This window comes from Lissotriton helveticus, chromosome 2_1, assembly GCF_964261635.1.
Source record: "Lissotriton helveticus chromosome 2_1, aLisHel1.1, whole genome shotgun sequence".
NCBI lineage: Eukaryota > Metazoa > Chordata > Amphibia > Caudata > Salamandridae > Lissotriton > Lissotriton helveticus.
The window spans coordinates 2132720702-2132748237 of NC_136059.1; the positions used below are offsets into that span (position 1 = coordinate 2132720702).

Consider the following 27536-nt stretch of genomic DNA (forward strand, 5'->3'; position numbering starts at 1 on the left):
GAATTTTGTTCATTCATTTTTCGGCGGCCTGCCTCTTCTTTTGGTACTCGTAGCAGGAATTTTAATTTTGATCCTTCTGCTCCGATATGGCAAGCCAAGCAACAGACAAAGCTTCAGCTACGATGGAAGAAACGATCGTAGCAATACGCTACCGAGACCGAATCACTAAAGTCATCGGATTAGCACGGCTAAGAGATCTGAATACAACATGGTTTCTTTCATTCACACCCATCTGGCAGAATTGCATCTTACCTGTGCTTCGATGTCTGCTATGCGGAGAAGAATGCGTGTTGTACGTCTGTCTTACACTACCATCAGCACTACCAATGGATATCGATACCTTGCTAGGTCCTGTAACGACTCATGCATCGTGTTGTCCCCAGCGGCTACCTATTCTGATGACGGCATTCGTTGAGACTTCACCATTACGAGTAGGTGGCGGTGAAGTACGAGAGGAAAGCAGGACCAAACAGGTACAACCTTCTGTGAGCATTGCTGATCCCGACATCGATGATAGCAATCATTTTCACATGTGCACAATTTCAACTTTTTCGAACTTGGTTGAACTTTCACCTGATGTTGTAGACCAATTTTTTGCAAGCTTGTCTGAAATGATGTTCTCTCCAGTCAACGAGAATAACTTTTAAAACAACGAGCACACAGCGTTCCCTGAACTCTGAATTCGGCCTACAGTTTTGATAAACAAAACTACTGAAAAACATTTGGAACTATTTTTCCCTTGAGAGCGAAATTATTTTTTTTCACTTCCAAAATATTTACCCTTTTTCTGGCACAAAGTACTCTGCTTAAAGTAGAACTATTCTTAGAGAACAGAGCTTCTATTTTAGGAACTCTAGAGACAATATTTTACCTCAGCCTCTAGCACATGTACAGCATTTGTATAAATATGTGATGAAATGGTCTCGACCTTCTTTTCTGTATTCAGAGCCATTTCATGTGTAATTTTCGCAATTCATTCAGCTGATATATATATGCATTTAACTGAACGATACCACTGCTTGAAAAGCGTACAGTACCAATACTCATTTTTCGTGTATTTACCATATACCATTTCAAATGCAATATTATGTATTTTGGGGTGGGTTGGAAAACACGCATGCATCGTTATGTTTAGTATTGCTTAGTATTTAAGTAATGATGGACATTAATTCGTGGAGTGGGTGTTGTGTTTCTATCTAGGACCCTAATTCGATATTCCCGATTTATGCCCTTATGTGGCTATAATAAATAATATCCTTATAGAGGCATAAGAATCATATCCATATTTAGTATTAGCCCATGCAGTCCAAATACGGCAAGGCTACTCCCCTAGACTCCTAGAAAGTACAACGCGTTCTTTAAACAAACCAAGCCTCCAGCAGCCCGGGAAATCCCCCTGCTCTTGTTTTGATTTGCACAAGAACTCCTAGAGTCAGAAAGAACTGTTAGTTCTTGGTGACGTCTTATGTCCAACCTTACGTCAAACCCAGCACCTTTCAGGTATAAATATACCAACAGTTGCCTTAAGCAAACACACAGTGGTTTGGAGCAGAGCGGCTATCTACTTGCCCGGAAGCCCAGCTGATGCTAGGAGCCGAAGGAAGCCGCCCCTCCCTTTTGATGCACTGAGAGAGACGCTGTCTTTTCTCCAGCCGAGAAATCATGCTCCGGTGTTTCCAGTCACCCTTGCGGGTTGCTGGGAGATCGAGTCCTGAGAGAGAGATACAAGCCCTCCTACATTCTATTACCAAGGTACGGAGCTGACTAAATCCTTAAGAGAATTCTTGATTCAGATTCCTTGGTAAAAACCAACTTAACTTAAAACTGCTACTTACTTACTCCTTCCCACGTATTAGGCTTAGATCAGGTACACCGGGGTAGGCGTAGATTAGAAGCACCAGTTGAGTACGTTAGTTAATGTTTTTATGTAGATATATATTTTATCCATTTTAAAGTATCATATGGCTAAGAAACCATATCAATGCTTTTACAGTATTATTTCATAATACTCCTTTTACTGTACACACTTTACTTTATGATAAGTATTGCAATTGTGGCAATTCATTTCTCTTGCATGAGAAAGAAGACTGCTCAATAAATAACACCTTTTATTGAAAACGCCCGTCTCTCTATTTCTCTGCACTCTGGTGAAACTAAGTATGCACGATTGACTGAGTGAAATAACCGTCTATTGTTTTCACACGACTCTAGAGATACACTCTTTATTCTGAGGGAGCAAAGTTGTCATGTTTATGCGGTTGTCAGAAGCTAATCCCTTCTTGTCTAAATCAGGAGAGTTAACTCTTTCCTGAACATTCGAGAAAGTTTCTAGTGACCTCTGAGCTAGCTGGCAAAACTAATTATGTCTAATATAGTCAGTAGAGACCTAGTCGACCTCAGTCCTACGTCTACACTGCTGTTTATATTATTCCAATGCGCAGAGCCTATTGGGAATATAGGAACTACACTACACTAGAACTTATATTGTGTTAGGCATTATTGCTCGAGATCTTGACCTGTGCAGTCGTGGGTCCACTCTTTGGAATAAACTTCCATTTATTGATTTATCTCTTCATATGTTCCGGATTTTATTTATATTAATGTTCTTAAATATTTAAGAACCTACTACAGTGACTCTAGAGGCTTAGCCCCAATCTAGATGGATAATGTCTACCACCCAGAGTTTCCACCTCTGGTTGAGTTGTCTGCTGTTCCTACACTGACTATCAAGCATCCTTTGTGAATCATCAATGACATCAAACGTATCTAGTATTTGTAGTGGGGTGCATTTATTGTACTCTTTCTTGATGCCAAGGGGGAAAGCGATAGCCAATCAGAGGTCTGCAATTTTCAAAACGTAGAGCCATTCTCAAATCTTGCAGCACATGATTTACCATGTTTAAAGTTTTTGAGGGTCAAGTCTGGTCTTTTCTGACCGATCCTTGGTGTGTTGCGTATTGGGCACAGGCATAACATCATCTGATCTATTGCAGTCTGCCACCTCTTCCAGTTTCTGTAGGAAATTGAGACAGCACAGCAAATGGTTTGGGGGAAATTAACTCTGGGCAAGAGAAATGTACTCTGGACAAAGGAATTGGCTTGAGTCCTCCTCCCACCTATTAGATACTCCGGTATCAGGAAGGGCAGGATAGATGTATGGGTAGTTGGGTACGGCCAAGGTGGGTGTTGCCAGTTTACACACAGAAAACAAACATCTGCTGCATGCATGTGTCCAAATATGCTATAATTCAACAGCCCACCAGTGGATCACACAACCCATCCCCTTACATGTCCCAGATATGAGGCGGTCTATTAACCGAGAGGAGCCAGATGCATGACAATAAAAAAGTTGTTTTTTTTTAATAGACAAAATTTTAAGTTTAGACAATCAAAAATGAAACTACAGTACCTCAAATATAAATCTATGTGTGAAGACTGGCAGAAAAGTGTTGATAGGCTGCAGATAAAAACGTTCCTTAGACCTAGTGAGTGAGTTAAGGAGCAAGGCGTAGAACGTTGTTGAGAACAGTTACTAGAAGAAATGCGGAAGTTTCATTTTATTTGTTATCTCTTCTAGCAGACACTACTTCTTCCCAATCATGTTGGGGACAAAGGCCAGCATTCCCATTCAGTACATAAGCATCCTAAAAAAAGAACCAAGCAGTATACTGTATTGCATGTAAACCTTTTGGTATGTCGCAAACCAGCATGAAAGGAGGTGGCAAGAGTAAAGAAAATCCACGTGGTGATGTTAGAAGATGCAAGGAGACACTACCATGCGTTACCCTGAGGCCTTACTCCAGGATAAATCACAGAGCTACAAAGGAATGCCCTACAGCTGTCAACATGATGGCGCAGCACCCCAGATTCAGAAAAGTCTTCTCCAGGGTAAGTACACGACTTTTGAGCCTGCTAAAGCTCTAACAATAACAAACCCACTGGAGTGCATACGAAATACTAGACATTGATTGTACAGGAAACTATGCATCTAAAGGTAAATTGAAAACATACCATAGCTCCCAGTTGTATTGGCACAGATGACTGCCCCAAAAAATTGTGGAACATGCTTCTGGATCCTGGAAATAACTTTCTGACAAGCAGTGGTGGGGTCTGTTCCTGCGCTCATATATTCTACTGCTTGGTAACTAATTTAAGGAAAGAAGACAGATTACTACATGGTGAATATGTTAGTTCGATCTTATTATAGTCCAGACAACAACAGAAAAAAACATTTAATCTACAACTATAGGTGTAAATCCCTTAAGAACAACAACTGCAGAATTGTGTATTCATTGACACCTTCTTGGGGAGAATCACATAAAATCGTTGTGTGCTTCAAAGGGGCTGTATATTGTCAGCAATTGCAGAGTTTGACAAATCATCATCAAATTAAGAGTCCCTGCTTTCAAAGACTTTGTAACAATTCTTTTAGGTGCCACCATGACATACCTCAAATGGTATTCAATATACTGACTGTGGGAGGGTTAGTTGATCTGCCGGAATTCAACCTTGTGAGCTGTGGTGTCCTGCTTATCTGGTTACCTACAGAGGTCACCGATTGTCAGCCTCATGAGGCATCGCTAGATGCTGGCTGAACCAGATGACGAGTGCTGAGCACTTAACTACATCTGCTCATGATAGGAGCATAAATGTGTATACTCCACTTATAATAACACTCTTATAGTCCAGGTCAAGCTACCTGTCTGCATGCTACTTAACGTACTTTACAATGTGACCTTCAGGTTGTACAGAGCCCTCGTCAGTAGCTAAAAGTATCACATTGTCAAGCAGCCTCCCATAAGCCTTTCAGCATATATTCAGCACTTTTCAGCGATAGCCAACAACTTAGTGACTGGAAAAGGGATAGTTTCTGTTTCGAAGGTATACAAACAATATGCAGACCTACTTATAAATCCATAGTGGGAAGCCCACAGTTTTTAATTAGCTATTTTTATGAGGTCACTCAGTGAATGAGGTACAATTGCCTCTGCCTTAATAGGTAACACAATTATATATTTTAGATCTACTGATTACAACATGATCTTTGACTATTCTGCTTATGTACCGTCATTGTATTTTATTTATTCACGTATCTGAATGCATATTTTTCATATAATGTGCTGCATTTAGTACTGATTGCACATGTACAAGACATAACATTTGCTTCATTATAGTTTAGTAGTGCATCAATTATTCAAATATATGAATGCATACGATTTATAATTTGTGATAACATTTTGTGAAGCAATAGAAATATTATGCATTTTACATGATTTTACAAAATTCCCCACAATGCCTTCCCTTTTAAAAAATATACAGAAATGTGTATATACAATTATTGGGGAGGGGGGAGGTGTGGGGGGCCGCAATCAGGTAGCTTGTCGGTTATATTACACCAGATTTCCTGTCTCTAGTTGGTTAGTTTGCTCTAAGCCTGTGCTTGGCAAGAGAGTCTAAAAGGGGCCTTATTGTGCAGAGTCCAAAATACACATATAGTTTTATAGAGCGCGCAATATCCGAAGGGGTCTTCGCACTATGCGGATCAGAGCCCAGGATGCAGAGCCGGGGTAGGAGCATGGCTAGTTGTCACACCACCTTCAGTTGTGAGTAACAAAGCGCACAGTTTTAAAGCTTCCATCATCACAGACCTGCAACATATGAGGTCTAGGTAAATCTGACCTGGTATTCATTTGCAAAGCTGGTAACTATTGTATCCTCTCACTTTTAGAACCAGCATTGCGGTAGTGTGAAAAGTTTAGATGCTCTCTCTGAAACTATCAGTCCTGATGAATTGCCACGAAACCCGTTAGGGGCTACCATAGGCAAGAAACATGTTGACCTTCTACACCACACATGCCCTTTAGTACAAAATCGGACCTATTCACTAAGGTAAATTTAGACATGAGTAAATCTACATGTGTAAAGTTATGCTTACACTTGAGTAACTATACTCCTTTCATCTAGTCCCCATTTCCGAGTGCAAAGTTACTCAAAAATGTAGTATTGTGTGAAATTGGGAATGGAGTCAATAAAAAACATCAAACAACTCGTAACTTACAAGAAGTAGTGATTTTTTGTATCTTACTTAATGTTTCACACATTTCATAGACACCTCAGCAATCAGGCCTGCGATCTCCCTATGTCACAGCATAGTAACATTAATAAAAGTGTATTAAAGTTTAAAAAAATAATTATTACAATGTTGTATGTTAAATATTTTCAAATGTTTATTGCATTTAGAATTTTAAAAAATGTAACATTTTAAATTAAATTTCAGTAGAGTAAGTTAAAGTATATTTTTTTAATCAAACCTAGCTAAAGTAAAACTGTTATATTATGTGTTAAATGTTACTTAAGTCTATGTATAAAATGTATGTAATTATTTTTAATAAAGTCATTTATTTTTAAATTGAAAACCGTTATTAAATAATTTTGAAATAAAGTAATATATATCTATCTATATATTTATATATATAAATATATATATTACCTACTGGCGGTCGCCAGTAGGTATATATAGTTAGGATTTTTTCTCTATGGGATTTTTGAAAATTCTATGTCGAATAACTTTGGCGTTTGTGGACGGAATTGGCTGAAATTTTCAGGAAAATGGCACATTTTGTTTCTGAGCAGCCCCTGAAAATTGGGGGGGGGGGGGTTCGTCCAGGGGGGTCGAGAAAAAAGGGGGGTCCCAAAACGTGTTTTTAACATTGAGTTTTCCATAGGGCGGTTGGCCTCACTTTTAGCCCGAACGGCTGAATGGATTTGCACGAAACTTGGCAAAATTGTAGGGACTGGTAGCCCGATGTGCCTTTTGTAGGTCTCAATATATGTGCTCCAGTGGATTTTGAGAAATTAACGTTTAAAAAAAGATATATATCTGTAACAGCGGACCGGGCAGCGCTCCGGTTCGCGGACTTTTCGCGCAACGGAGCTTTGTGAAGCGAAGCTGATTGGTTCTCTGGCGTCTGTCAACATTCCAAACAGTCCGTAGCGGCCGCCATCTTGTCTCTCGGTAGGATCGAGAGACAAGAGGAGGCGAAAGCGAAGGGGCAAATGACCATAAGGGGGCATAGTAGATCCTCCCTGACCTCTTAGGTTTGATGTACCATTTTGCCAAGTTTGGTGTAATTCCGTTCAGCCATTCAGGCTGTAGACGTATCTAAATGTCAATAATCGAACGGCTGAATGGATTTGCACGAAACTTGGCAAAATATTAGGGACTGGTAGCCCGATGTGCCTTTGCTAGGTCTCAATATATGTGCTCCAGTGGATTTTGAGAAATTAACGTTCAAAAAAAGATATATATCTGTAACAGCGCTCCGCTTCGCGTACTTTTCGCGTTACGGAGCTTTGCGAAGCTGATTGGTTCTCCGGCGTCTGTCAACATTCCAAACAGTCCGTAGCGGCCGCCATCTTGTCTCTCGGTAGGATCGAGAGACAAGAGGAGGCCAAAGCGAAGGGGCAAATGACCATAAGGGGGCATAGTAGATCCTTCTTGACCTCTTAGGTTTGATGTACCATTTTGCCAAGTTTGGTGTAATTCCGTTCAGCCATTCAGGCTGTAGACGTATGTAAATGTCCTATGGAAAATTGCATGGGGAAAACACATTTGAAAGTGTTGAAATTTAGAACCAATTAAAATGTTACTTTGGTTTTGTATTTGTGTGTGATGAAAGTTAATTGGTTATGTATATATGTCAAATGAGAGGAAACCACAGCCATTTTGTGATACTACTGTCTGAGGTACATTTGTGAGGAATTTTTGGTGGTGAATTTCTGGTGTTTGATTTACACAGTACTAACACTTCTCCTACTTTTAAAAAGGTGAGTTGTTAATTTGTACGGGGAACTATGTTGTACACTTGAAGATAATTTGAAAAATGTTTTCTGTTATTTATTTGCAGTCCTTCTGTTATACTAAATACTTGATAAAGTTAGTTTTATATTATGTATTACTAAAAACGATAAATGAAAGTGATTATTTTTTTCTGCAATTTACAGCAAGCAATTTCAAAATAAAATGGCTCACAATGAAGAGACCGTGGCAATTTCTTTTGAATTGTCCACTACATTGATTGAAATTGAGAGCACCAATAATGAAATATTGTCACAAGGAGGAGATGACGTGTAGGATTTCATTAGATTGATTGAAATTGACAGCACCAATAATGAAATATTGTCACAAGGAGGAGATGACTTGAATGATTCCACTACATTGATTGAAATTGAGAGCACCAATAATGAAATATTGTCACGAGGAGATGACTTGAATGATTCCACTACATTGATTGAAATTGAGAGCACCAATAATGAAATATTGTCACGAGGAGATGACTTGAATGATTCCACTACATTGATTGAAATTGACAGCACCAATAATGAAATATTGTCACAAGGAGGAGATGACTTGAATGATTCCACTACATTGATTGAAATTGACAGCACCAATAATGAAATATTGTCACAAAGAGGAGATGACTTGAATGATTTTTTTGATCAATCTGTTGATGGCGAATTTATGGAATGTTTGGAGACCATAGAGTTACAAGAATCATCATTGCAGACTTTTCATGAGGAAATTGCTGATGAGGACATGTTACTAGTTCTTTCAAATTTAGAAAATTCTGAAGAATAAATTTATATTTAGAAATCAAAAATTGTTTGAGACATTATTCATTTTTATTTTTAATTTATGAGGTTGTAGCGAAGTGATTGTAGTATAAAATGAGACTTATAGTATAGAGTGCAACATTTTTATGTTACATGGTAAGTTTACTCATATTTACTTCCCTTCTGCCACTATATTATCTCCAATGTGTATTTGACATCTCTTCTTCATCTCCGGCCTCCTTTCTCTCACTGTGTGTCTCCGATGCATCTTATCGCTGCTATTTTGTGTAATTACAGAAGAGAGTAAAATAAAATAGTTTGGAACGTAAAAAGGGGGCAAAGTAGAGTACCCCTCACCCCCTAGGCCTTTTCAGGCGGTCCCAAAAGGATCAGTTTCTGCTTTCCTGAGAGATTATGGTATGAGTTCCATATACCACAATAATTTGCATTACAACATGCAAGATATCTATCTCCTATTACCAACTTTTGGAGATATTCGCGCTAAGCGCGAATATCTCCAAAAAGTAACACCTGCCCTGAGCAGTTCTTAGCCATGTTATCCAATGGGAGGTGGATAAAATGGCTAAGAGCATTAGCTCGGTAATGCATGAATATCGCGGACTTTTTAGCGATATTCATGCATTGCGGCCGTTTATTATCGCATTTGCGATAAACCTTGATAATAGCAAGGTTTATCTTCGATAATTTCTGACGATGCTTAGCGGTAAAAAATTCGTTGGTAAGCATCGTTAGCGATAAATATCGCTTAACTTTGGTAATATGCACCAACGTCTGTTAACGTTCGATTCGAAGGAAATGAGGAAGGGTTGAAAAACATTGTTTGCGCCATCTTGCCTTTTTTGAAATGCCACACTTTTGTCGTGCACGGCAGCCATTTTAGATGCCTTGACCAGACCCACTCTCTGCACGCTGTCGATTCGTAGCATGGCTCCCCACCCTCGCAAGCATCTTCCCCTGGCACTGGTCACCCCCGCTCTCTGTCTTATGCATGGGCAATAAACCTCCCCCCATCTGCGCTGCTCTTCCCTGAGAATCACACTCTGTGCCCGCCCGACACCTCCCTTTCGCCCTATTCACTACCGCACCCTCTGACACTCCTCTTCCTCTGTGTCCGACTGTCCAGGCTATCAGCTAGCCCTGCAGATGTAGTTTATGGCTCCAGCTGTAAAGAATCACCCCTCTTCAAAGGAGTTATAGTAGATCAAGGCCCACACCCGATGAGATCCGTCACACCACACGTGTTCCTACTATCTGAAAACCATCCTGTATTGTGATTGGGGAGGGGACCGAGCCTGAAGCGGAAGATTCCAGGAATGACTCTTTGTACATCAAAGTTTTTACAATTATGTGTCACATTAAAAATATATAGCACTCCAACAAAGTAGTAGGAATATAAAACTTTAATAACATATAAATATATACAACAAAACAAAAACAGTAAAAACATTTAAACAACGAAGAGACCGTGGCAATTTCTTTTGAATTCCTGATGAGGACATGTTACTAGTTCTTTCAAATTATGAAAATTCAGAAGATGTTGCCTGGGGGTGGGTCGTCAGTAGCAGTCTGTTGTGCGAATAGTTCCAAGGCAGCAGAACGCGCTGAAATCTAGATGGCACGAAAGTGATGTCTAGTAAGTTGCCGCCCAGCAAATAACGGCGTGGGGCGCCGCGGGGGTGAGTGAGTCCAGTAGGCACCACAGCTATTCTTACCGGCATTGCAGAATTACTGCTGGGGACAATGCCTGTGCTGTAGCAGGGTCACAGCAGAAACAAAAAGGATTCTGTTGAAGATGTTGTTGGTTTTCAATTTGAAAACAGTTCTGGTGTCAACTGCTATGCTAATGTAGTGGTTAATGTTTTGTTTTCTCTAGAAAATGTAAAAGAGGGGGAGGCAGTCCAAAGTTCTGTTAAAAGGGCAAAGGAAAGGATCGGTGGTTTGAACTATCAGTCAAAAAGGGGAGGGGGTGCAACAATTTTTCCTACCGGGTCACACTGTGCTTTCACCGGAACTGAGGTCTGCAGGATTCTAGTAATTCAAAGTGAGGCTGGCGCCAGCATGGGAGCGGCGACGTCCCGCGGATACAGTTTCGTCACTCCACGGGCGATCATGGCAGTCATTCCCCATCGGGGGTCGGAGACTCCCGCGGCTCCTCTAGAATCTTCAAGGTCGTGGAGGACTACGGTGGTGGAGTCAACCAGTGACCGGGCCATTTCTTTATGCTGGGCCTGCTCTTGCCAGGTCGACCGCCATTTTGAGAGTTCGGTAGCTACTGGCGATCGCGGGGTCAAATGAGCGGACGGGCTCCACCCTGCCGGGCGAGACGTTGCAGCATGGCCACAGTGGAAGAACCCTTTTCCGGGCGCCTGGAGCGCTGAGGGTGCAGCTGGGAAGCCTCCACCTGGGGAGGCGGGAGAGGCCTGTTCGCACCGTCTCTCCCTCCCAGTGCACCCCACGGCGTCTCGCTTGAGATTTGTTATGGCCGGACCAGGCGATGAGGACGAGGGGGGGGGGGGGGTCGGAGGCATGTGCAAGACATCCCCCCCCAGTGTTGTCGCAGCCATTATTCAAGAAAGAAGAAGTGTCCCGTCGGTCTTCGGGCCGGGCTTCCGGTGGATGTCGGCCGGACGCCCCTGGCTCTGGCCCCATGAACGGGTTCCTTGGTTTATCGGCTGCAGCCGGATCCCGTCGGCCTCGGCCCCCCGACTGTTTGTGGCCGGACCGGAAGAGCATGTGGCGGGACTACCTGAAACTGTCAAGGGCCACCGCGGCCGGACTGGGAGAGAGAGGGGAGAGTTGAGGAGACATTCCCCCCCCTGCAACTCTTCAGCATTGTAAAGGCAATCCCCTGGCCGGGTCCCGCTGGCCTCGGCCTCTCCTCCGGCTACACCCTACGTTAGGATCTCCTGGCCGAGGCGTGGCAGCAGGACCCGCCTTATATGGGCTGCTCCCGGCTGGGCGTAGCCGCAACCCTGCCCCACCTTGGAAGTTTCCAGAGTGGGGGCGGATGTTCTACTGACTTGCATTTTCCCTAGTCTATCGATTTTTTTGGCGTGGCAGGCGGTGGGACAGCGAGGGGTGATTTGGTTTCTCTTACTGTTTTTCTGGTCTCTCACCACTGGCATATTTTAACGTTTTCTTGTTTCTAGGATATTAATAGGTTTTATCATTACGTTATGTTATCGTTTCTTTGTTCGTTGCTAATAAAAGTTCATGTTCATCAGTGGCCTACTGATTTTCGTTTTCCTATTCTTTTCTTTCCAGGTTGTTTCATGCTAAAGTTTCTGTTAACAGGATACAGTGATCACTTCGTTATTATTGCATATGTCCTTTTCACTAGGGGTGCTCTCTGGTCGGGCCAGATGACGTATCTCTAGTAAATGGTCCGGGTGAAACAGGTGCATCAATCAGTGGGGAGTAGATAGGCATGACAGATTACAACGGGGGAGAAAGGTCCGCATTACGTACCCTTTCACTATTTGCAAAGATTTTCCTACATATATTTGCAAACAGGGAATACCTCCAAAAAGAACCAATTCCCAAACAGTCAATGTTTGGGGAAACAATCAATCAATGAGGAACGAAATAGGCACGACGTGTTAAAGGTTTGCGTTACCTACCCTTCACTATCTGCAAAGGGAGAGAGAATATTCCTATTCTTCCTCGTTTGCAGGCAGAGAAGATTCTTAAGAGAACCAACTTCGAACAATTCAATGCTGGATTCAAACAATCAACAAGGGGTACTGTGAACACAAATGAACGCCGCTTATGTACATACACATTGGTATTATCAACAGGTTGTTCCTAATGTTTCTATTTAGGGAGGTCAAAAAGAGATCCCATTAGTGGCCTACTGATTTTGCTCGATTCCTTTTGTTTTTTTACACGATTTTTAGCTATCTGCAAAGACTAAACAGAGTATTGCGACTCTGTGCTTGTTTGTAAATAGAGAATGAACCAAAGAGAACAATCAATCAAATGGAGAGAGAAGCAGGCACGACGGATTACAATGGGGGCAAAGGCCTGCGTTAACTACCCTTCACTATCTGCAAAGAGAGAGTACTCCTAATAGAAATGAGGGGTGGGGGGCAGCATTCAAAGCAGATCAGTGTGCATAAACACGAAAATGTTTTTACTTACCACGTACTTGACATTCGACAGCTTATGATATTTGCTATTAAAAAACCATTGAAATTCACTGAAAAAACCATAGGTTATAGACCATATATAGTTAGGAATTAGCATTTAAAAAACCTTATTTTACTCACACAAAACCATTGAAATTCCATATATAGTTAGTTGCACTAACTATATATCGCGCACCCGCAATCCACTGCTGATCATGTCACATATTACATCATTCATGACATGGTCAGTGACATCACTGATGACATCACTGATGACATCACTGATGACATCACTGATGACATCTCATTTGACATCATTCTTGTGCTAATACGATAAACCTCTTCAGACTCTAATATAACCTTAGATACACTCAGTGTATACAGACACTCATCCATGGAGTTACTCACACACCCAGTCAGTCATGCAAAGAAACAATCTCACCTCCATTTCTTCAACTATACAGTTAAACACACCTTACTTATTGAAACATATACTAACACATATTTACTCTCTTATACAATCCCTGATACAAGTTCACAATGATCGATACAACCACTCACTCATTCAGTGGCTCTCATGCATAGTTATTTATATATGCCAACTCTCACATGTACTGTGTTTTACATATGTACTTACTATGACATGTAGCATTGAGATATCCATTCACTCATCAATACACTCATGCACACAGTCAACTGCCCATGTAGCTGTTTCCACATGCACTCTTGAACTCATACACCTAGTGAATAAACTGCTCACACATCTATGCACAGAGTCACACACCTTCCAGCCACCCCCACACAAACTCAATCTCCCATAGAAATACTTGGGCAACCAATTAATAACACATATAGCCTCTCGTATAGCTAATGATCAACACATGCAGCAGTTTACAGAACAACAGACATAATGATGCACAAATTAGGACAGTTTAGTCACTAACCCATGCATACAGTGAGACACATTTAATCACTCACTCATACAGTCAGTCACGCACCTACTAAATTCTTCATCCAGACACTTATACATCCACTCATTCTTCAATATGTAAGACATATTTTAACTTTACAGAAACATACAGTCACTGGATGTTGTCATCAGTGATGTCATTTGAGATGTCATCAGTGATGTCATCAGTGATGTCACTGACCATGTCATGAATGATGTAATATGTGACATGATCAGCAGTGGATTGCGGGTGCGCGATATATAGTTAGTGCAACTAACTATATATGGAATTTCAATGGTTTTGTGTGAGTAAAATAAGGTTTTTTAAATGCTAATTCCTAACTATATATGGTCTATAACCTATGGTTTTTTCAGTGAATATATATATATATATATATATATATCTCAAGCCTCCTTACTCCGGTATGTGCCGCCGCCTGCCAAAACAGCGGGTGTGTCGTCTTCAAAAAGACCTCCGTAGTCAGGTCCTCAAAATTTCAGCTCTCTCACGCAGCAAAAGCAACACGAGTTGACGACACCTTGTGCTGGCCAAAATAAATTTATTAAGTCAACTCTTTGGACGCGTTTCGCTTGACCAGCAGGCTTGTTCACCGAAGTTTTACGTATCTAAAGTGGCCATTTTTAAACCTGTGCACATTACAAACATCACGTGACAGAACTACAAAATGAGTGTATTGGAAGACAGACTCATAGTTTGAACGGCTAACCAGCTATTTGAACATATAACATTTTGAAAGGATTGACATTTTATTTACAATTGCTAGTATCGCCACCACAGATGAAGGTGATAAATGTTACGAACCCCTTGGCACAACTTAACTTAAGCAACATTTCAAGTTCAATATGGCTATAGTATTTGCGTTTTTTACTTTATCCAAAAACTTTATTGGCACCGTAACATGCCACAGATTATAATGTTAACCTGGTGCGTGCTTACTCCACTCGGTTATTGCCATAGATACCAGCCTGTTATTAACTAGTTGCGCTGACATTATGCCGCCTGTGAGTGTTCGCATACACTTAAAACGTATACATTTAGCCCAAGTGGGCAAAAATAAGAACTGTCTGCCTCCGTGTTGCAACACATATATACCACTATCTCATCTATAAAGTTATGTTAACCCCCATTATCCATCTCCGGACAGACGGGCTAACAGATCTTTTTCATCAAACCAGATTGGTGATTTGGGTACATTCTATCACATGGAAGACCCATATTGAGATAAAGCCCCAGTGGGCAAGGTTCATGGTCAAGAGGAACCTTTGCCAAGGAAGAAACAACTGAAGAGGCTGAAGGAAAGGACTGACCCTTACTGTGTGTTCTGGGGCTGGCCTGCAGTTTGCTGTTTTAACCAAGGAAAGGCTAAAGGGAGTTTGCTGTGTGCTGTGTCCCCCTGCTCGAAAGGATTTTGCTGTGCTGTGTCCTGAAGTAACTTATCCCCGTGGGCAACTGGAGTCCAAGCAAGGTTCAGCAACGCTGTGTGCATGTGCTTTTTGCAGCCTGAACCTTTTGTGAGGATTGTCCAGTTATCGTGTGCACCGGAATCTAAGTGAGTCTCATTGACGCTGTGTGCGTGTACAGCGTGAGACCTTCGTGAGGATTGCTTTGTTAACGTGCACCAGGAGTTAAAGTGAGTCTCAGCGACACTATGCGTGTTTTCTTTGTGCAGCCTGAGACCTGTGTGTGAAGTGCCCGGCGATCATGCACCCAAAGCTCAAGGGAGTCTCAGCAACACTGTGTGCGTGTCCCCTGTGGCAGCATGAGATCTTTGTAGCAGTAGCAGCCCAGACTGGCAGCCGAGCTGGAGCTGAGCCGCAGGCCCGAGCCCGCCGTTGCCAATTCACAAAGATTGCCTCGGAGGCCCAAGTTGCTGGACGAGAACAGGTAACGTGTGTCGACTTCTGGGGCGGGTGTGGGCTCGGAGGGAGACGCTCTTGGCCTCGCTCTCATTCCGGCAGCGCAAGCCTCTGCTTCGGCTCGTATCGCGGCACGTATTGCCAAGGGAGTGGCAGTACCGGTGCCGGAGTGTGGAGCTGCACTTTTTGTTACAACCATATCCGTGTTGGGGGCAACTGTTGACAGAGTCTGACTGCAAGTCAGGTGGAGTGGCAGAGAGACATTGTGATCGGTGCCGGAGTGTATTACGCAATATCTTATTTCTGCAACAGAGTACCTGATTGTCATATTACAGATTGCATCATTTCGGCATAACGGAGTACCTAATTGGTGTATTATGCATTGCATTATTGCTGCATAACAAACTACCTGATTCGTGTATGACGCATGCCATTATTTCTGCATAACGAACTACCTGATTGTTGTATGACGCATTGCATTGTTTTTGCATAATGGACTACCTAATTAGCGTATTACGCATTGCTTTATTTCTGCATAAAAAACTACCTGATTAGTGTATTACACATTGCCTTATTTCTGCATAACAACGTACCTGATGGTTGTATTACGCATTGCATTATTTTACGTTGCAAAGTGCCTGGTGGTTGTATTACGCATTGCATTCTTTCTACATTGAAACGTGCATGATTGTTGCGTTACGCATTGCATTATTGTTACATTGCAAAAGTGCCTGATCCTAGCATTACAAACTGCATAACATGGTATAGGGAGTACAAAGGAATGTTTAGAAGTGCTCCTTAATATCATCAGAACTTACAAGGGCTGGCTGGACTAACAACCAGCCAGAAGAAATATTACACATACTCATATGTTGGATTTATATTGTGTGGTCTGATCATATATCTTTTTAAATTAACTTTATACTCGTTTTTCTAAAACTCGTGTGGAGTCAACCATCATTGGATTTCTGTGAGCGTGGTTGCAAATACTTTACACATTTGCCTTGAAGATAAGCCTGGCTGCTTGTGCCAAGCTACCAAGGGCGTGAGCGGGGCTATCTCAGAAAGTGATCTTCCTTTCCCTGGCGTGGAAAAGCAGATCCCTATTTGGCCTAAGGTACCTACCTCAGCCAACCAGGGATCCCGGGTCTAACAACGACAGTCTGTTCAGTGTAATAACTAAAGGTGGTAGCCATGCTTTCATAACTGTTTTTCCTGAGAACGAAGGGAGTATACCTGCTCTCAGCATTTCAAGAAGACTGACTGGCTCCTGAAAGTGGGAACGAGCTGAAATGTTAAAATTAGGGATTTTGTTTAAATATAATAGTATGTGTTTTTTAGACTAGAACTACTCTCCGCTTCCCTTACTCTCTCATTCACACTTGTGCACTAGAAAGATGCCTGCTGTCTTTAACTTAGAAGACCCTTTTCATCTCTGCTGATCTTCACTCCCCGAGTGCTAAGGCTTTAGGCCTAAGCATTAATATTTCTCTTGTTGGAGACCTTCATTTGGCTTTCTAAAACGGACATCCTACCCGATTTGCCAAAGCAAATGCTTTCTTGACTTATCCTTCTTTATTAAGATTAGGAGGTTACATTATGGAACACACTTCTTGCATATTCTGTATTCTATAGGTAATTCCTGTTAAAGTTCTATTCTACCTTATTTTGAAATACTGGTCTCTAGACCATTTAAATCTTTATAATGACTGAATTTTGAATACCTAATAAGGAAAATGCTACTTACCCAGTATGCATCTGTTCTTGGCATGTAGAGCTGTAGAGTCACATGCTATGCATAGATCGCCATCTGGTGTTGGGCCCGGACGTTTGCACTTTGTTTTTGTTCAAAGAAGTCTTTTACAGTCACAAGGTAGGTGACTCCTCCTTTCGGTGATAGTGCGCATGGGCATCAACTCCATTGTTAGATTGTTTTCCCGCAGAGGGTGAGAATGGAGTAAGTAAGAGTAGAATAGAGATGGCCATGTGTAATTATCTAAGTAAGATAGTACTGAAACAGATACAGGTAACCGGGGAGGTGGGCCGGCGCATGTGTCTGTACAGCTCTACATGCCAAGAACAGATGCATACTGGTTAAGTAGCATTTTCCGTTCGAGGCATGCGAGCTATAGATCACATGCTATGCATACAGCAGTAATCTCGCAAAGCGGTGGCTGAACTTTAGCTGTTGAAGTATTTTGAAATAGTGTATGTAAAACTGCCTGGCCTACATTAGCTTGTTGTCTGGCTCACACATCTACACAATAGTGTTTTGTGAATGTGGTGTGGACCATGTTGCAGCTTTACAGATGTCATCGGTGGGAATATTTCTTAAGAAAGCCATAGAAGCCCTCAGTTTGCGAGTGGAATGCGCTCTAGGTGGAATTGGTAAAGTTATCTTTGCTTTTGCATAACATATCTGAATACATTGAACTATCCATCATGCAATACCTGATTTAGAAATGGGATAGCCTTTGTGTGGTGTAGCAAAAGCAACAAAATGTTGTTTAGTCTTACAAAAAGATTTTGTCCTTTCTATGTAGTATATCAATGCTCTTTTATCATCTAAAGTGTGTAGAGCCCGTTCTGCCACAGAATCTGGATGAGGAAAGAATGCAGGCAACTCAACAGACTGATTGATGTGGAAGGTAGAAATTACTTTAGGTAGGAATTTAGGATTAGTACGAAGAACCACTTTGTTTTGGTGTAAAAATGTTTTTTAATATGGTTAGTGCCTGAAGCTCACTCACTCTCCTGAGTGATGTAATAGCAATGAGGAAAACAACTTTCCAAGTGAGAAACTGTAGTTCACATTTATGTAAAGGTTTGAAGGGTGGCCCATTAACCTGGTAAGGACAATATTAAGATTCCATGCTGGGGCAGGTGGAAGACTTGGAGGGATAATTCTTTTGAGTCCTTCCATGAAAGCTTTAATAGTGGGCACTCTAAAATGGGACAGGTTTGTCTATTTTGAAGAAAAGCAAATATTGCAGCAGCGAGATGTAAGCGTATAGACGTGTACGCTAGATTTGAATGTTGTAAATGTAGCAGATGACAAATGATACTTTAAATAGAAGCATCAAGTGGAATGACATGGTTGACAATAAATAACAAACTGCTTCCATTTTGCTGCATAACAAGCTCGTGTAGTAGGTCTTCTAACCTCTTTAATAATATTTACACAGTCTGGTGGAAGATTTAGATAAACAAACTCATTGACTTCAGGTACCAAATCGCAAGATTAAGAGGTTTGCGATCTGGATGTCTAATCTCTCCATTTACCTGCATGAGGAGACTGAATGTGAGATGTAGCTTTTGATGAGGAACTACTAATAGTTCTAAAGGGTGGTGAACCAAGGTTGACAAGCCCAAGTGGGAGCTACTAGGATTAGGGTGGGGGATGTTTGCCTGAGCTTCCGAACCACTAGTGGAATGAGTGGGAGAGGAGGAAAAGCGTAAGCAAATACCCTTGACCAGTTTATCCACAGAGCATTGCCTTTGGATAATGGGTGTGGATACCTGGAGCCGAAGTTTGGGCATTTCGGTGTGTGGCGAACAGATCTATGTCTGGAAATCCCCACATCTGAAAGAAGGGGAGGAGAATTTGAGGGTGAAGTTCCTATTCGTGAATTTGTTGTCTCTGTCTGCTGAGGAGATCTGCGATCTGATAGTTCACTCCTGGGAGGTGTTCCGCTTGGAGATAAATCTTGTGATGAGTGGCCCATCTCCAAATGTCCTGTGCAAGGTGTGACAGTTGGAGAGAGTGTGTTCCTCCCTGTTTCTGTATGTAAAACATTACAGTCATGTTGTCTGTGCGTATCAGGACAGCTTTGCCTACAAGGGAAATTTGGAAGGCTTTGAGCGCTAAGAAGACTGCTAACAGCTCCAGATGATTTATGTGGAGAATATTTTCCTTTTGACTTCACAATCGTTGAATTGTGTGAGTTTGGAAATGAACTCCCCAACCAGTGAGCGATGCGTCTGCTGTTAGTAGTGTTTGTGGAATCGGAGTGATTAAAGGCTGCCCTTTTGCAAGGTTGTGTGTATTCCACCACTGCAGAGAGCGATGAGTGTGGCAGTTCCCCAACATCATATCTGTCAATAGACCTTGAGACTGATTCCACTGAGGTGCTAAACATTCTTGAAGGGGACGCATTGGCAGTCTTGCTTAAGGAACTATCATGATGCAAGATGCCATCATTCGTAGTAGTTGCATGAATACGTGAGCTGGTAATGAGTGATTGGGTTGAAATTTGGAAATGAGAGCCTGAATATTGTGAATTCTGGTTGGATTGGGATAGGCTAGAGCTTTTTGTGTATCTACAGTGCCCCTAAGATATGCTTGTGTGTCGGAGGGCTGAAGATTGGATTTTCGCAGAATGACTGTGAATCCGAGTTTGTGCAGTAAGTGTACTGTTGTTTGAGTGTGCTGTATGCATTTTGAGAGAGTGTTGGCTTTGATAAGCCAGTCACCTAAATATGGGAAGATGTGAACATGTCTTTGCAGATGCACAGCGACTACTGTCAGGCATTTGGTAAACACTCTGGGAGCAGTAGTTACTCCGAATGGGAGTACTTTGAATTGATAATGTTGCCCCACTATTACAAACCTGAGGTTTTTGCGATGAGTGGGTTGTATTGAAATATGTAAGTACGCATCTTTTAAGTCTAGATTGGATATAAAGTCGCCTTGTTGTAACAGAGGAAGAACCTGTTGGAGAGTGACCATATGGAAGTGATCGGACTGAATGTAAAGGTTTCATTCCTTAAGGTCTAATATAGGCCTCAAAGAACTGTCCTTTTTGGGAATTAGAAAATACACCCCTGTCCCCTGATAATGTAGTGGGACGGGCTCTATAGCTCCTTTTTCCAGAAGAGATTGTACCTCTTGTTTGAGTAGGTGTAAATGTTCTGGAGATAGTTTGTGTGTTAGTGGTGGAATGTTTGGAGGGTTGCTTGTAAGCTCCAGGCAGTGACCAGACTGGATAATTTGTAAAACCCATTTGTCTAATGTGATTGAATTCCAGACTGGGAGAAATTGAGAGAGACGTCCCCCGATAGGTGTGGGATGATCGGGGGAAGGGGAAACAAGTCACTGTGTGGGATGATCGGGGGAAGGGGAAACAAGTCATTGCTTTTTTGTGGCTGGGGAAGTACGGGGTGTATTACCTTTTCCTCTTCCTTTGCCATTGTTTCCACGAAATCCACCACGAAAATAACCTCTGGTAGTGGGTGATTGACTATTGCCTCTATATGAGGTAGAGGACCCGTCAGTAGGGATGGACTTTGAGCCTCCCCTGTAAAAGGATCGGCGAAATGAGCCTCGGTTGGATGGTGTTTGTAGCGCTCCCATAGATTTGGCTAATTCAGTGTCCTTCTTCATTTTTTCTAATGAAGTGTCCACAGTATGATCAAATAAACGCTCCTTATCAAAAGGTACATTTAAAATAGTTGTTTGAACCTCTGGTTTAAAACCTGATACCCTAAGCCATACGTGGCGTCTGAGAAGAATAAGAAGAATGCTGGTGTTAATAGCACGTGAAGCAGTGTGCTGCATCTAGAGGACACCTGATTGATGTATTAGAAATAAGTTTCCCTTTCTGAATGAGGCCATAAGCCTTGGATTTATGTTCATCAGGCAGATACTGCATCAGTTGCTCTAGCTCATCATAATGAGCTCTGTCATATCTTACCAAGAGTGCTTGTGTGTTAGCAATGAGCCAATGATTGGCTGCTTGTGCTGCTACTCTCTTGCCTGAGGCAACTATTTATTTAGATTCCTTATCGGGAGGGGAAGTGTCTCCCGTTGACTGAGAATTTGCTTGTTTCCGAGCATCTGATACCACCAATGAATCTAGTGGAACCTGACCTCTGATAAAAATTGTGTCTGTAGGAGCTGCCTTGTATTCTTTGTCCATTCCAGGTGTGAGAATCCTAGCTCGCACTGGATCTTTGAACACCTCATCTGCATGCTTTAACATACCTTTGAGCATAGGTAGTGTATGTGTTGTCTTTTGTGATGCCCTCAGTGTCTCAAATAGGAAATCTTCCTCAAGAGGCTCCTTGTGGAGTTGCACCCCATGATACTGCACAGCTCTATTAAGCAATTCTGTAAACCCCACATTATTATCTGGAGGAAAAGGTCTAGATGGGTATATATCCGGATCGTTGTCATTATTAGGATCCGTATTATAATCTATCTAGGAGTTTGGAGCATTATCTTGTGGTGCATCCCCGTGTGTGTCATCATCTAGATTCCCATCCCCATCCCCATCATCCTGCTGATCTGGAGATTGTGGCTGAGGGGAATTTGTGGGTGTTATGAGAAGGTTAGGGTCAATTCGTGAAGGAGGTGAGGAAGGTGAAAGAAGTGTGGGAGAAGTATTAGTCCCCATACTCTTTCTTTTTAGAGGGATATGGTAAGAATCTTCAAATTCTGGTTTTCTTTACCCTGGCAGCTTTACATAAAGGTGTCCTGTTTTAGGGTTAATAACCAGCTCTTTTTGTTTGGGGTTCGTCTTAGCAGATGGAACGTCCAAACTAGACTCCTTGGGAGGAGGAGGAACTGTCTTTTTTTTGAGGGCCATAGTTTTCGGCATCAAAGATTTTGGTGCCGATGTTTTTGGAGCCAAGGATTTCGGCTCTGATGATTTCGGAGCCGAAGTGTGTTTCAATGCCGAAGTCTTGGAGGGATCAGTTGGCTTATCTTTTGGTGCCAAAGTCTTGGGTTCGGGGCCCTAAGAAGGTCGACTCGGTCCCGAGCCGGAAGGCTTTACTAGTTGTTTCGGTGCCGAGCCCGAAGGTGGGGCGTTGGAAACTTTATCTCGGTGCCGACCTTAGCCCCAAGGAGGAGGGACCAGAGTCTTTTTAACAAGTTCTTTTTGGGGCAGAGGAGTATTTTTACTCACGGTACGCTGAATGGGTGTGATGTCTTCTTCGATGTCCGAGTCTACCTCTGAAACGTAGATTTGTTCTTCCTCGTCTGCCTCGGCTCCATGTGCTTTGAAGATCTCTTGGGAGACAACTTCTCCGTAGAGGTCTGGAGCAGAGTCCTTGTAGTCTTTGTGTTGATACATCCCGTGACATTGAGCTCGATGGTCACGGAGCGTCTTTTTGGATCAGAAGGATCGGCAGGCTTCGCAGTTGTCTTCGTTGTGTTCAGGCGATAAACACAAGTTGCACACGTCGTGAAGATCGGTGCTGGGGTACTTGGAATGGCACTTTTATGAAAACTAACTTAAACACCGGGTTATGTGTATGTTTGCTAAATTTTATCACATATTGTTACTCAAAAGATCGAAGAACACAATAATATGTGAATTGTATAAAAAACTTCTTTTTAATTGTCTTTTTTTTCCTTTTCTTTTTTTCACAGATATTATATTGTTTTTTTCCTTTTTATATGACAATTTATACACTCTTTTTTAACAATAATTCATAGAAATTCTAAACATAAATAAGCACCTAATTACAATAGTATATTATATACATTCTGATACATATGTCAACAATTGATTTTTGTCGCCCAATACAAAACCGAATCTGAATCCTACGCGTTTCGGCGAGTGGCCTTCATCAGGAGTTCTGTATTTTTCGAGTGCTGATTAGATACTCGAGTGTCTAGTGAAAATGAGGACACCGTGTCTGGATATAAGCAGTGAATAGGTCTTGAATGACGGTAAAATCTGTTGGATATAGTCTGATATAGATTATATGGAACAAGTTCACGTAGCGATGGAATCGATGTGAAGTAGGTGATCCCTTGACACTGGATCCTGTCAGGTGATATAAATACTGTTCGTTCTGTAAACGTGAACAAAGGCTGAAAAATAGACGGCTTTATGGAGGTTGTCAGCGCTGCGGGAATGACTTAAAAAATGCAGCAACTCGTAATTATCCCTTTTATTTTGGAGGCTTAGCAAGATGTCTGGTTATTTTTGCTGATAGGGCAATGATTGATAGAAGTAACGAATTCTAGAAGTATCGTTGCTGTAAGGTCCCGTCTGGCCAAATTGACGGCGGCATTTGGCCAGACGGGACCTTACAGCAACGATACTTCTAGAATTCGTTACTTCTATCAATCATTGCCCTATCAGCAAAAATAACCAGACATCTTGCTAAGCCTCCAAAATAAAAGGGATAATTACGAGTTGCTGCATTTTTTAAGTAATTCCCGCAGCGCTGACAACCTCCATAAAGCCGTCCATGTTTCAGCCTTTGTTCACGTTTACAGAACGAACAGTATTTATATCACCTGACAGGATCCAGTGTCAAGGGATCACCTACTTCACATCGATTCCATCGCTACGTGAACTTGTTCCATATAATCTATATCAGACTATATCCAACAGATTTTATTGTCATTCAAGACCTATTCACTGCTTATATCCAGACACGGTGTCCTCATTTTCACTAGACACTCTAGTATCTAATCAGCACTCGAAAAATACAGAACTCCTGATGAAGGCCACTCGCCGAAACGCGTAGGATTCAGATTCGGTTTTGTATTGGGCGACAAAAATCTATTGTTGACATATGTATCAGAATGTATATAATATACTATTGTAATTAGGTGCTTATTTATGTTTAGAATTTCTATGAATTATTGTTAAAAAAGAGTGTATAAATTGTCATATAAAAAGGAAAAAAACAATATAATATCTGTGAAAAAAGAAAAGGAAAAAAAAGACAATTAAAAAGAAGTTTTTTTATACAATTCACATATTATTGTGTTCTTCGATCTTTTGAGTAACAATATGTGATAAAATTTAGCAAACATACACATAACCCGGTGTTTAAGTTAGTTTTCATAAAAGTGTTATATCCCTACTAGGGTTCATCCGTTTAGGTAGGGGCCTCTTTCTTCCGAAACAAGTACTTGGAATGGCACCCAGGGCAGAATTGGAATGGAGTTTTTTCCATCTACTGCAAATTCGGTCGATGCGGTTAGGCCCAGGTGTACACCCAGCTTGCTGGTAGGCAGCAACAACAGCAATACATTATTGTCTCACCAGAGTTTTCTTTATTTTAAAAAGGAAAATGGCTTTCATTACACACACATTACTGAATACTACACATTCAATGTGTGAAATTAGGCAGATGGAAATACCTTTGATGACACCCTAATGACACATTACACCCCTAGCGAGCCGTGGAGCCTATAATAACAATACTCTACCTATACTGGACACAATATCATAATATAAGGGGGTGTCACTATCAATTAGGCAGGCCTATTCACTTTGACATAGTATCATTATCAGTAAGGCAGACTTACTGTTAGGGTGTCACAACACAAGTAAAAGGCAGCACCATGTTATATTTCTCAATTGTAACACCACTGAAATCAATGGGAACAGTACCAAAATGCAATAGATGTTATAACCCCTGCTGAAGTCAATGGAGGTAGTAACAACATTCAATAGCATTCATTATACTGTAAAATGTTGTACTGATATCCATCCATATTCTTAATAAAGCACTGAATTCCATAAAATGTGTCCCAGATTTAGGACCAACTAGCAGGAGTCCACACTTTCCAGACCTTATTAGTCCAAAGTTCCAGCTACAGAAGTGCTGTATCAATAGAATGTATGTCTCTCTCCTCTCTCTCTCTCTCTCTCTCTCTCTCTCTCTCTCTCTCTCTCTCTCTCTCTCTCTCTCTAGGGTCTTGAATCTGAGGCCCCTGGAGACTTTGTGTGACATTCCCTGGGCACCACAGGGCAAATATGTAAACTTGAGGGAAAAGCAGGGCATTATGTGGTGCTTTGCGCCAGAGGACTTGCATATTAAATTAGCAACCTTACAGAGTTCTGTGGTCCACATGACTGCCTTACGCCACATTTTGTCAGAACCTGGGTGCCCCTGCCCATCCAATGGAGCACCAGGGAAGTGCTTTTTGCTGGGGTGCAGGGAAGCCCCAACTCCCCTACAGCACCAGCTAGCTCTTTGCACACCGACCGAGCCAGGGGCAGGAGCTGGAAGCCGTCTGTCCTGCTTCTTCCTGAAGAGGAACTGAGCACTGCTCTTTTCCAGCAACTTGGCTCTCTCCTGCCTAGAGTCCAGAGGCAGTGTACCACCATGCTCTGCCCCAGAGCACAGGCATGGGCCAGGCAGCGTGCCTGGCACCAGGCTCCTCTTATCATAGGGACTTCTGATTTGCATAAGGCCCCAGGGGCCGGATTTCCCCACACACACATGCATGACTGAGTTGTTTGTAGAAAGAGCTCCTTTAAGAGCCTCAGCTCTGCCCCAAAATGACAACTCCTGTTTGGCTGACTTCATTTTTGCTGGCTTTAGGATTCTGGAAACTTCACCACTGCTAACCAGTGATAAAGTGCATAAGCCTCTATGCTCAACACATGGTAGCATTAGCTTATCCACAATTGGCATATTTAAATTTACTTATAGGTCCCTAGTAGAATGCACTATGTTCTGCCCAGGAACTGTAAATTAGATGCTACTTGTGGGCCTGCAGCACTGATTATGCCACCCACTCAGTAGCCCTTTAAACATGGCTCAGGTCTGCTACTTCGGAGCCTGTGTGTGCAGTTCAAACTGCTGCTGCACCTGGTAAGTTAACATACCTTCGCTTTTATTACATACAAGTCACCCCTAGGTTAGGCCTTAGGTAGCCCAATGGGCAGGATGCAATGCATTTAAGAGGTAGGACATGTACTTTTGAGTTGTACATGTCCTGATAGTGAAAAACGACTAAATACGTTGTTCACTACTACAAGGCCTATCTCTCCCATAGGTTATCATTGGGATTGCCTTAAAACATCTTCTAAGTTTAGCTTCCAATTGGGAAGAGAACTTTCCCAGACAGGTATTAGAGGAAAGTGTGACTTTTTAGCTAAATTTGAGGTTTGCAGCAGATTCTTTAAGGGAAAATGTTGGGGGATCAACCCAAGCCAAACCTTCCTGAAATCCAGAGACCAAAAAATACAGGTGCCCATCTATCTATCACAAAATTACCTGGTTTTCAAGGGGTCACTTGCAATTTTTGGTCCCGGGCTCAGCGGCCATCTAAGGAATCCTACCAAGCCCCCACATTTCTGAAAACTAGAGACCCGCGGGGTAGGGAGGATCCAGGGAGGTATGGGTTTTGTGTACCCAGAATCCCCTGCAAACCTCAAATTTAGATTAAAAAAATAAAAGTTTTCTTAAAGTTCTGTGTGGGAAAGTTGTGGTATCACCAGTGTGACAAAAATGTCCTACCACCCAGCGTTCCCCCGGCCTTCGGATAAAAATGGTACCTCACTGGTGTGGGTGGGCCAAGTACCTGTGACAGGCAAGGGCCCAAAATGTATTGTGGAGACATCAAAAATACCCATCACAAAACAACCTGGTTTCGCAAGGGGACCGCCAGGGTTTTTGGCCTAAGGCTCGTCGGCAATCTAGGGAAACCTACCAAACCTTCATATTTCTGAAAACTAGACACCTTGGGGAGTCCAGGGAGGTATGGGTTGCGCGGACCCCCCCCCCAATGTTTTCCTACCCCGAATCCCCTGCAAACCGGCAGGTACCATTTTTATGGGAGACACTAGAGAATGCGAGGTGGATGGACGTTTGTTGATCCAACCAGATTCCAAAACTTTCCATAACAGAAATGTGAGGATTTTTTAAAAGTTTGAGATTTGCAAAGGATTTTGGGAACAGAACCTGGTGAGAGCCGCACAAGTCATCCCATCCTGGATATCCCTGGGTGTCTAGTTTTTAAAAATTTATTGGTGTGCTAGGTTTCCCTAGGTGCCAGCTGAGCTATGGTTCAAAATCCTTAGCTAGGCACTTTGCAAAAAAAGGGTAAGTTTTCACTGTAAAAATGTACTGTCTGTGTTGCATTTTTGCCCGTTTCCTGTCGCCGGCACTAGGCCTACCCACACAAGTGAGGTACCATTTTTATCAGAAGACTTTGCGGAATGTGAGGTGGGTGGAATTGTGTGGAT

At 42.1% G+C, this 27536-nt stretch overlaps 1 protein-coding gene across 1 annotated transcript in view; it reads right to left on the reverse strand.

The window, feature by feature from the left end:
• The window catches only part of AGA (aspartylglucosaminidase), a 311611-nt gene that overhangs the window by 47955 nt on the left and 236120 nt on the right, over window positions 1–27536 (reverse strand). The window contains exon 8 of the mRNA XM_078677092.1: window positions 4012–4145. Within this exon, the coding sequence (XP_078533218.1) occupies window positions 4012–4145 (134 nt within the window). The remainder of the gene's footprint in view (window positions 1–4011; window positions 4146–27536) is intronic.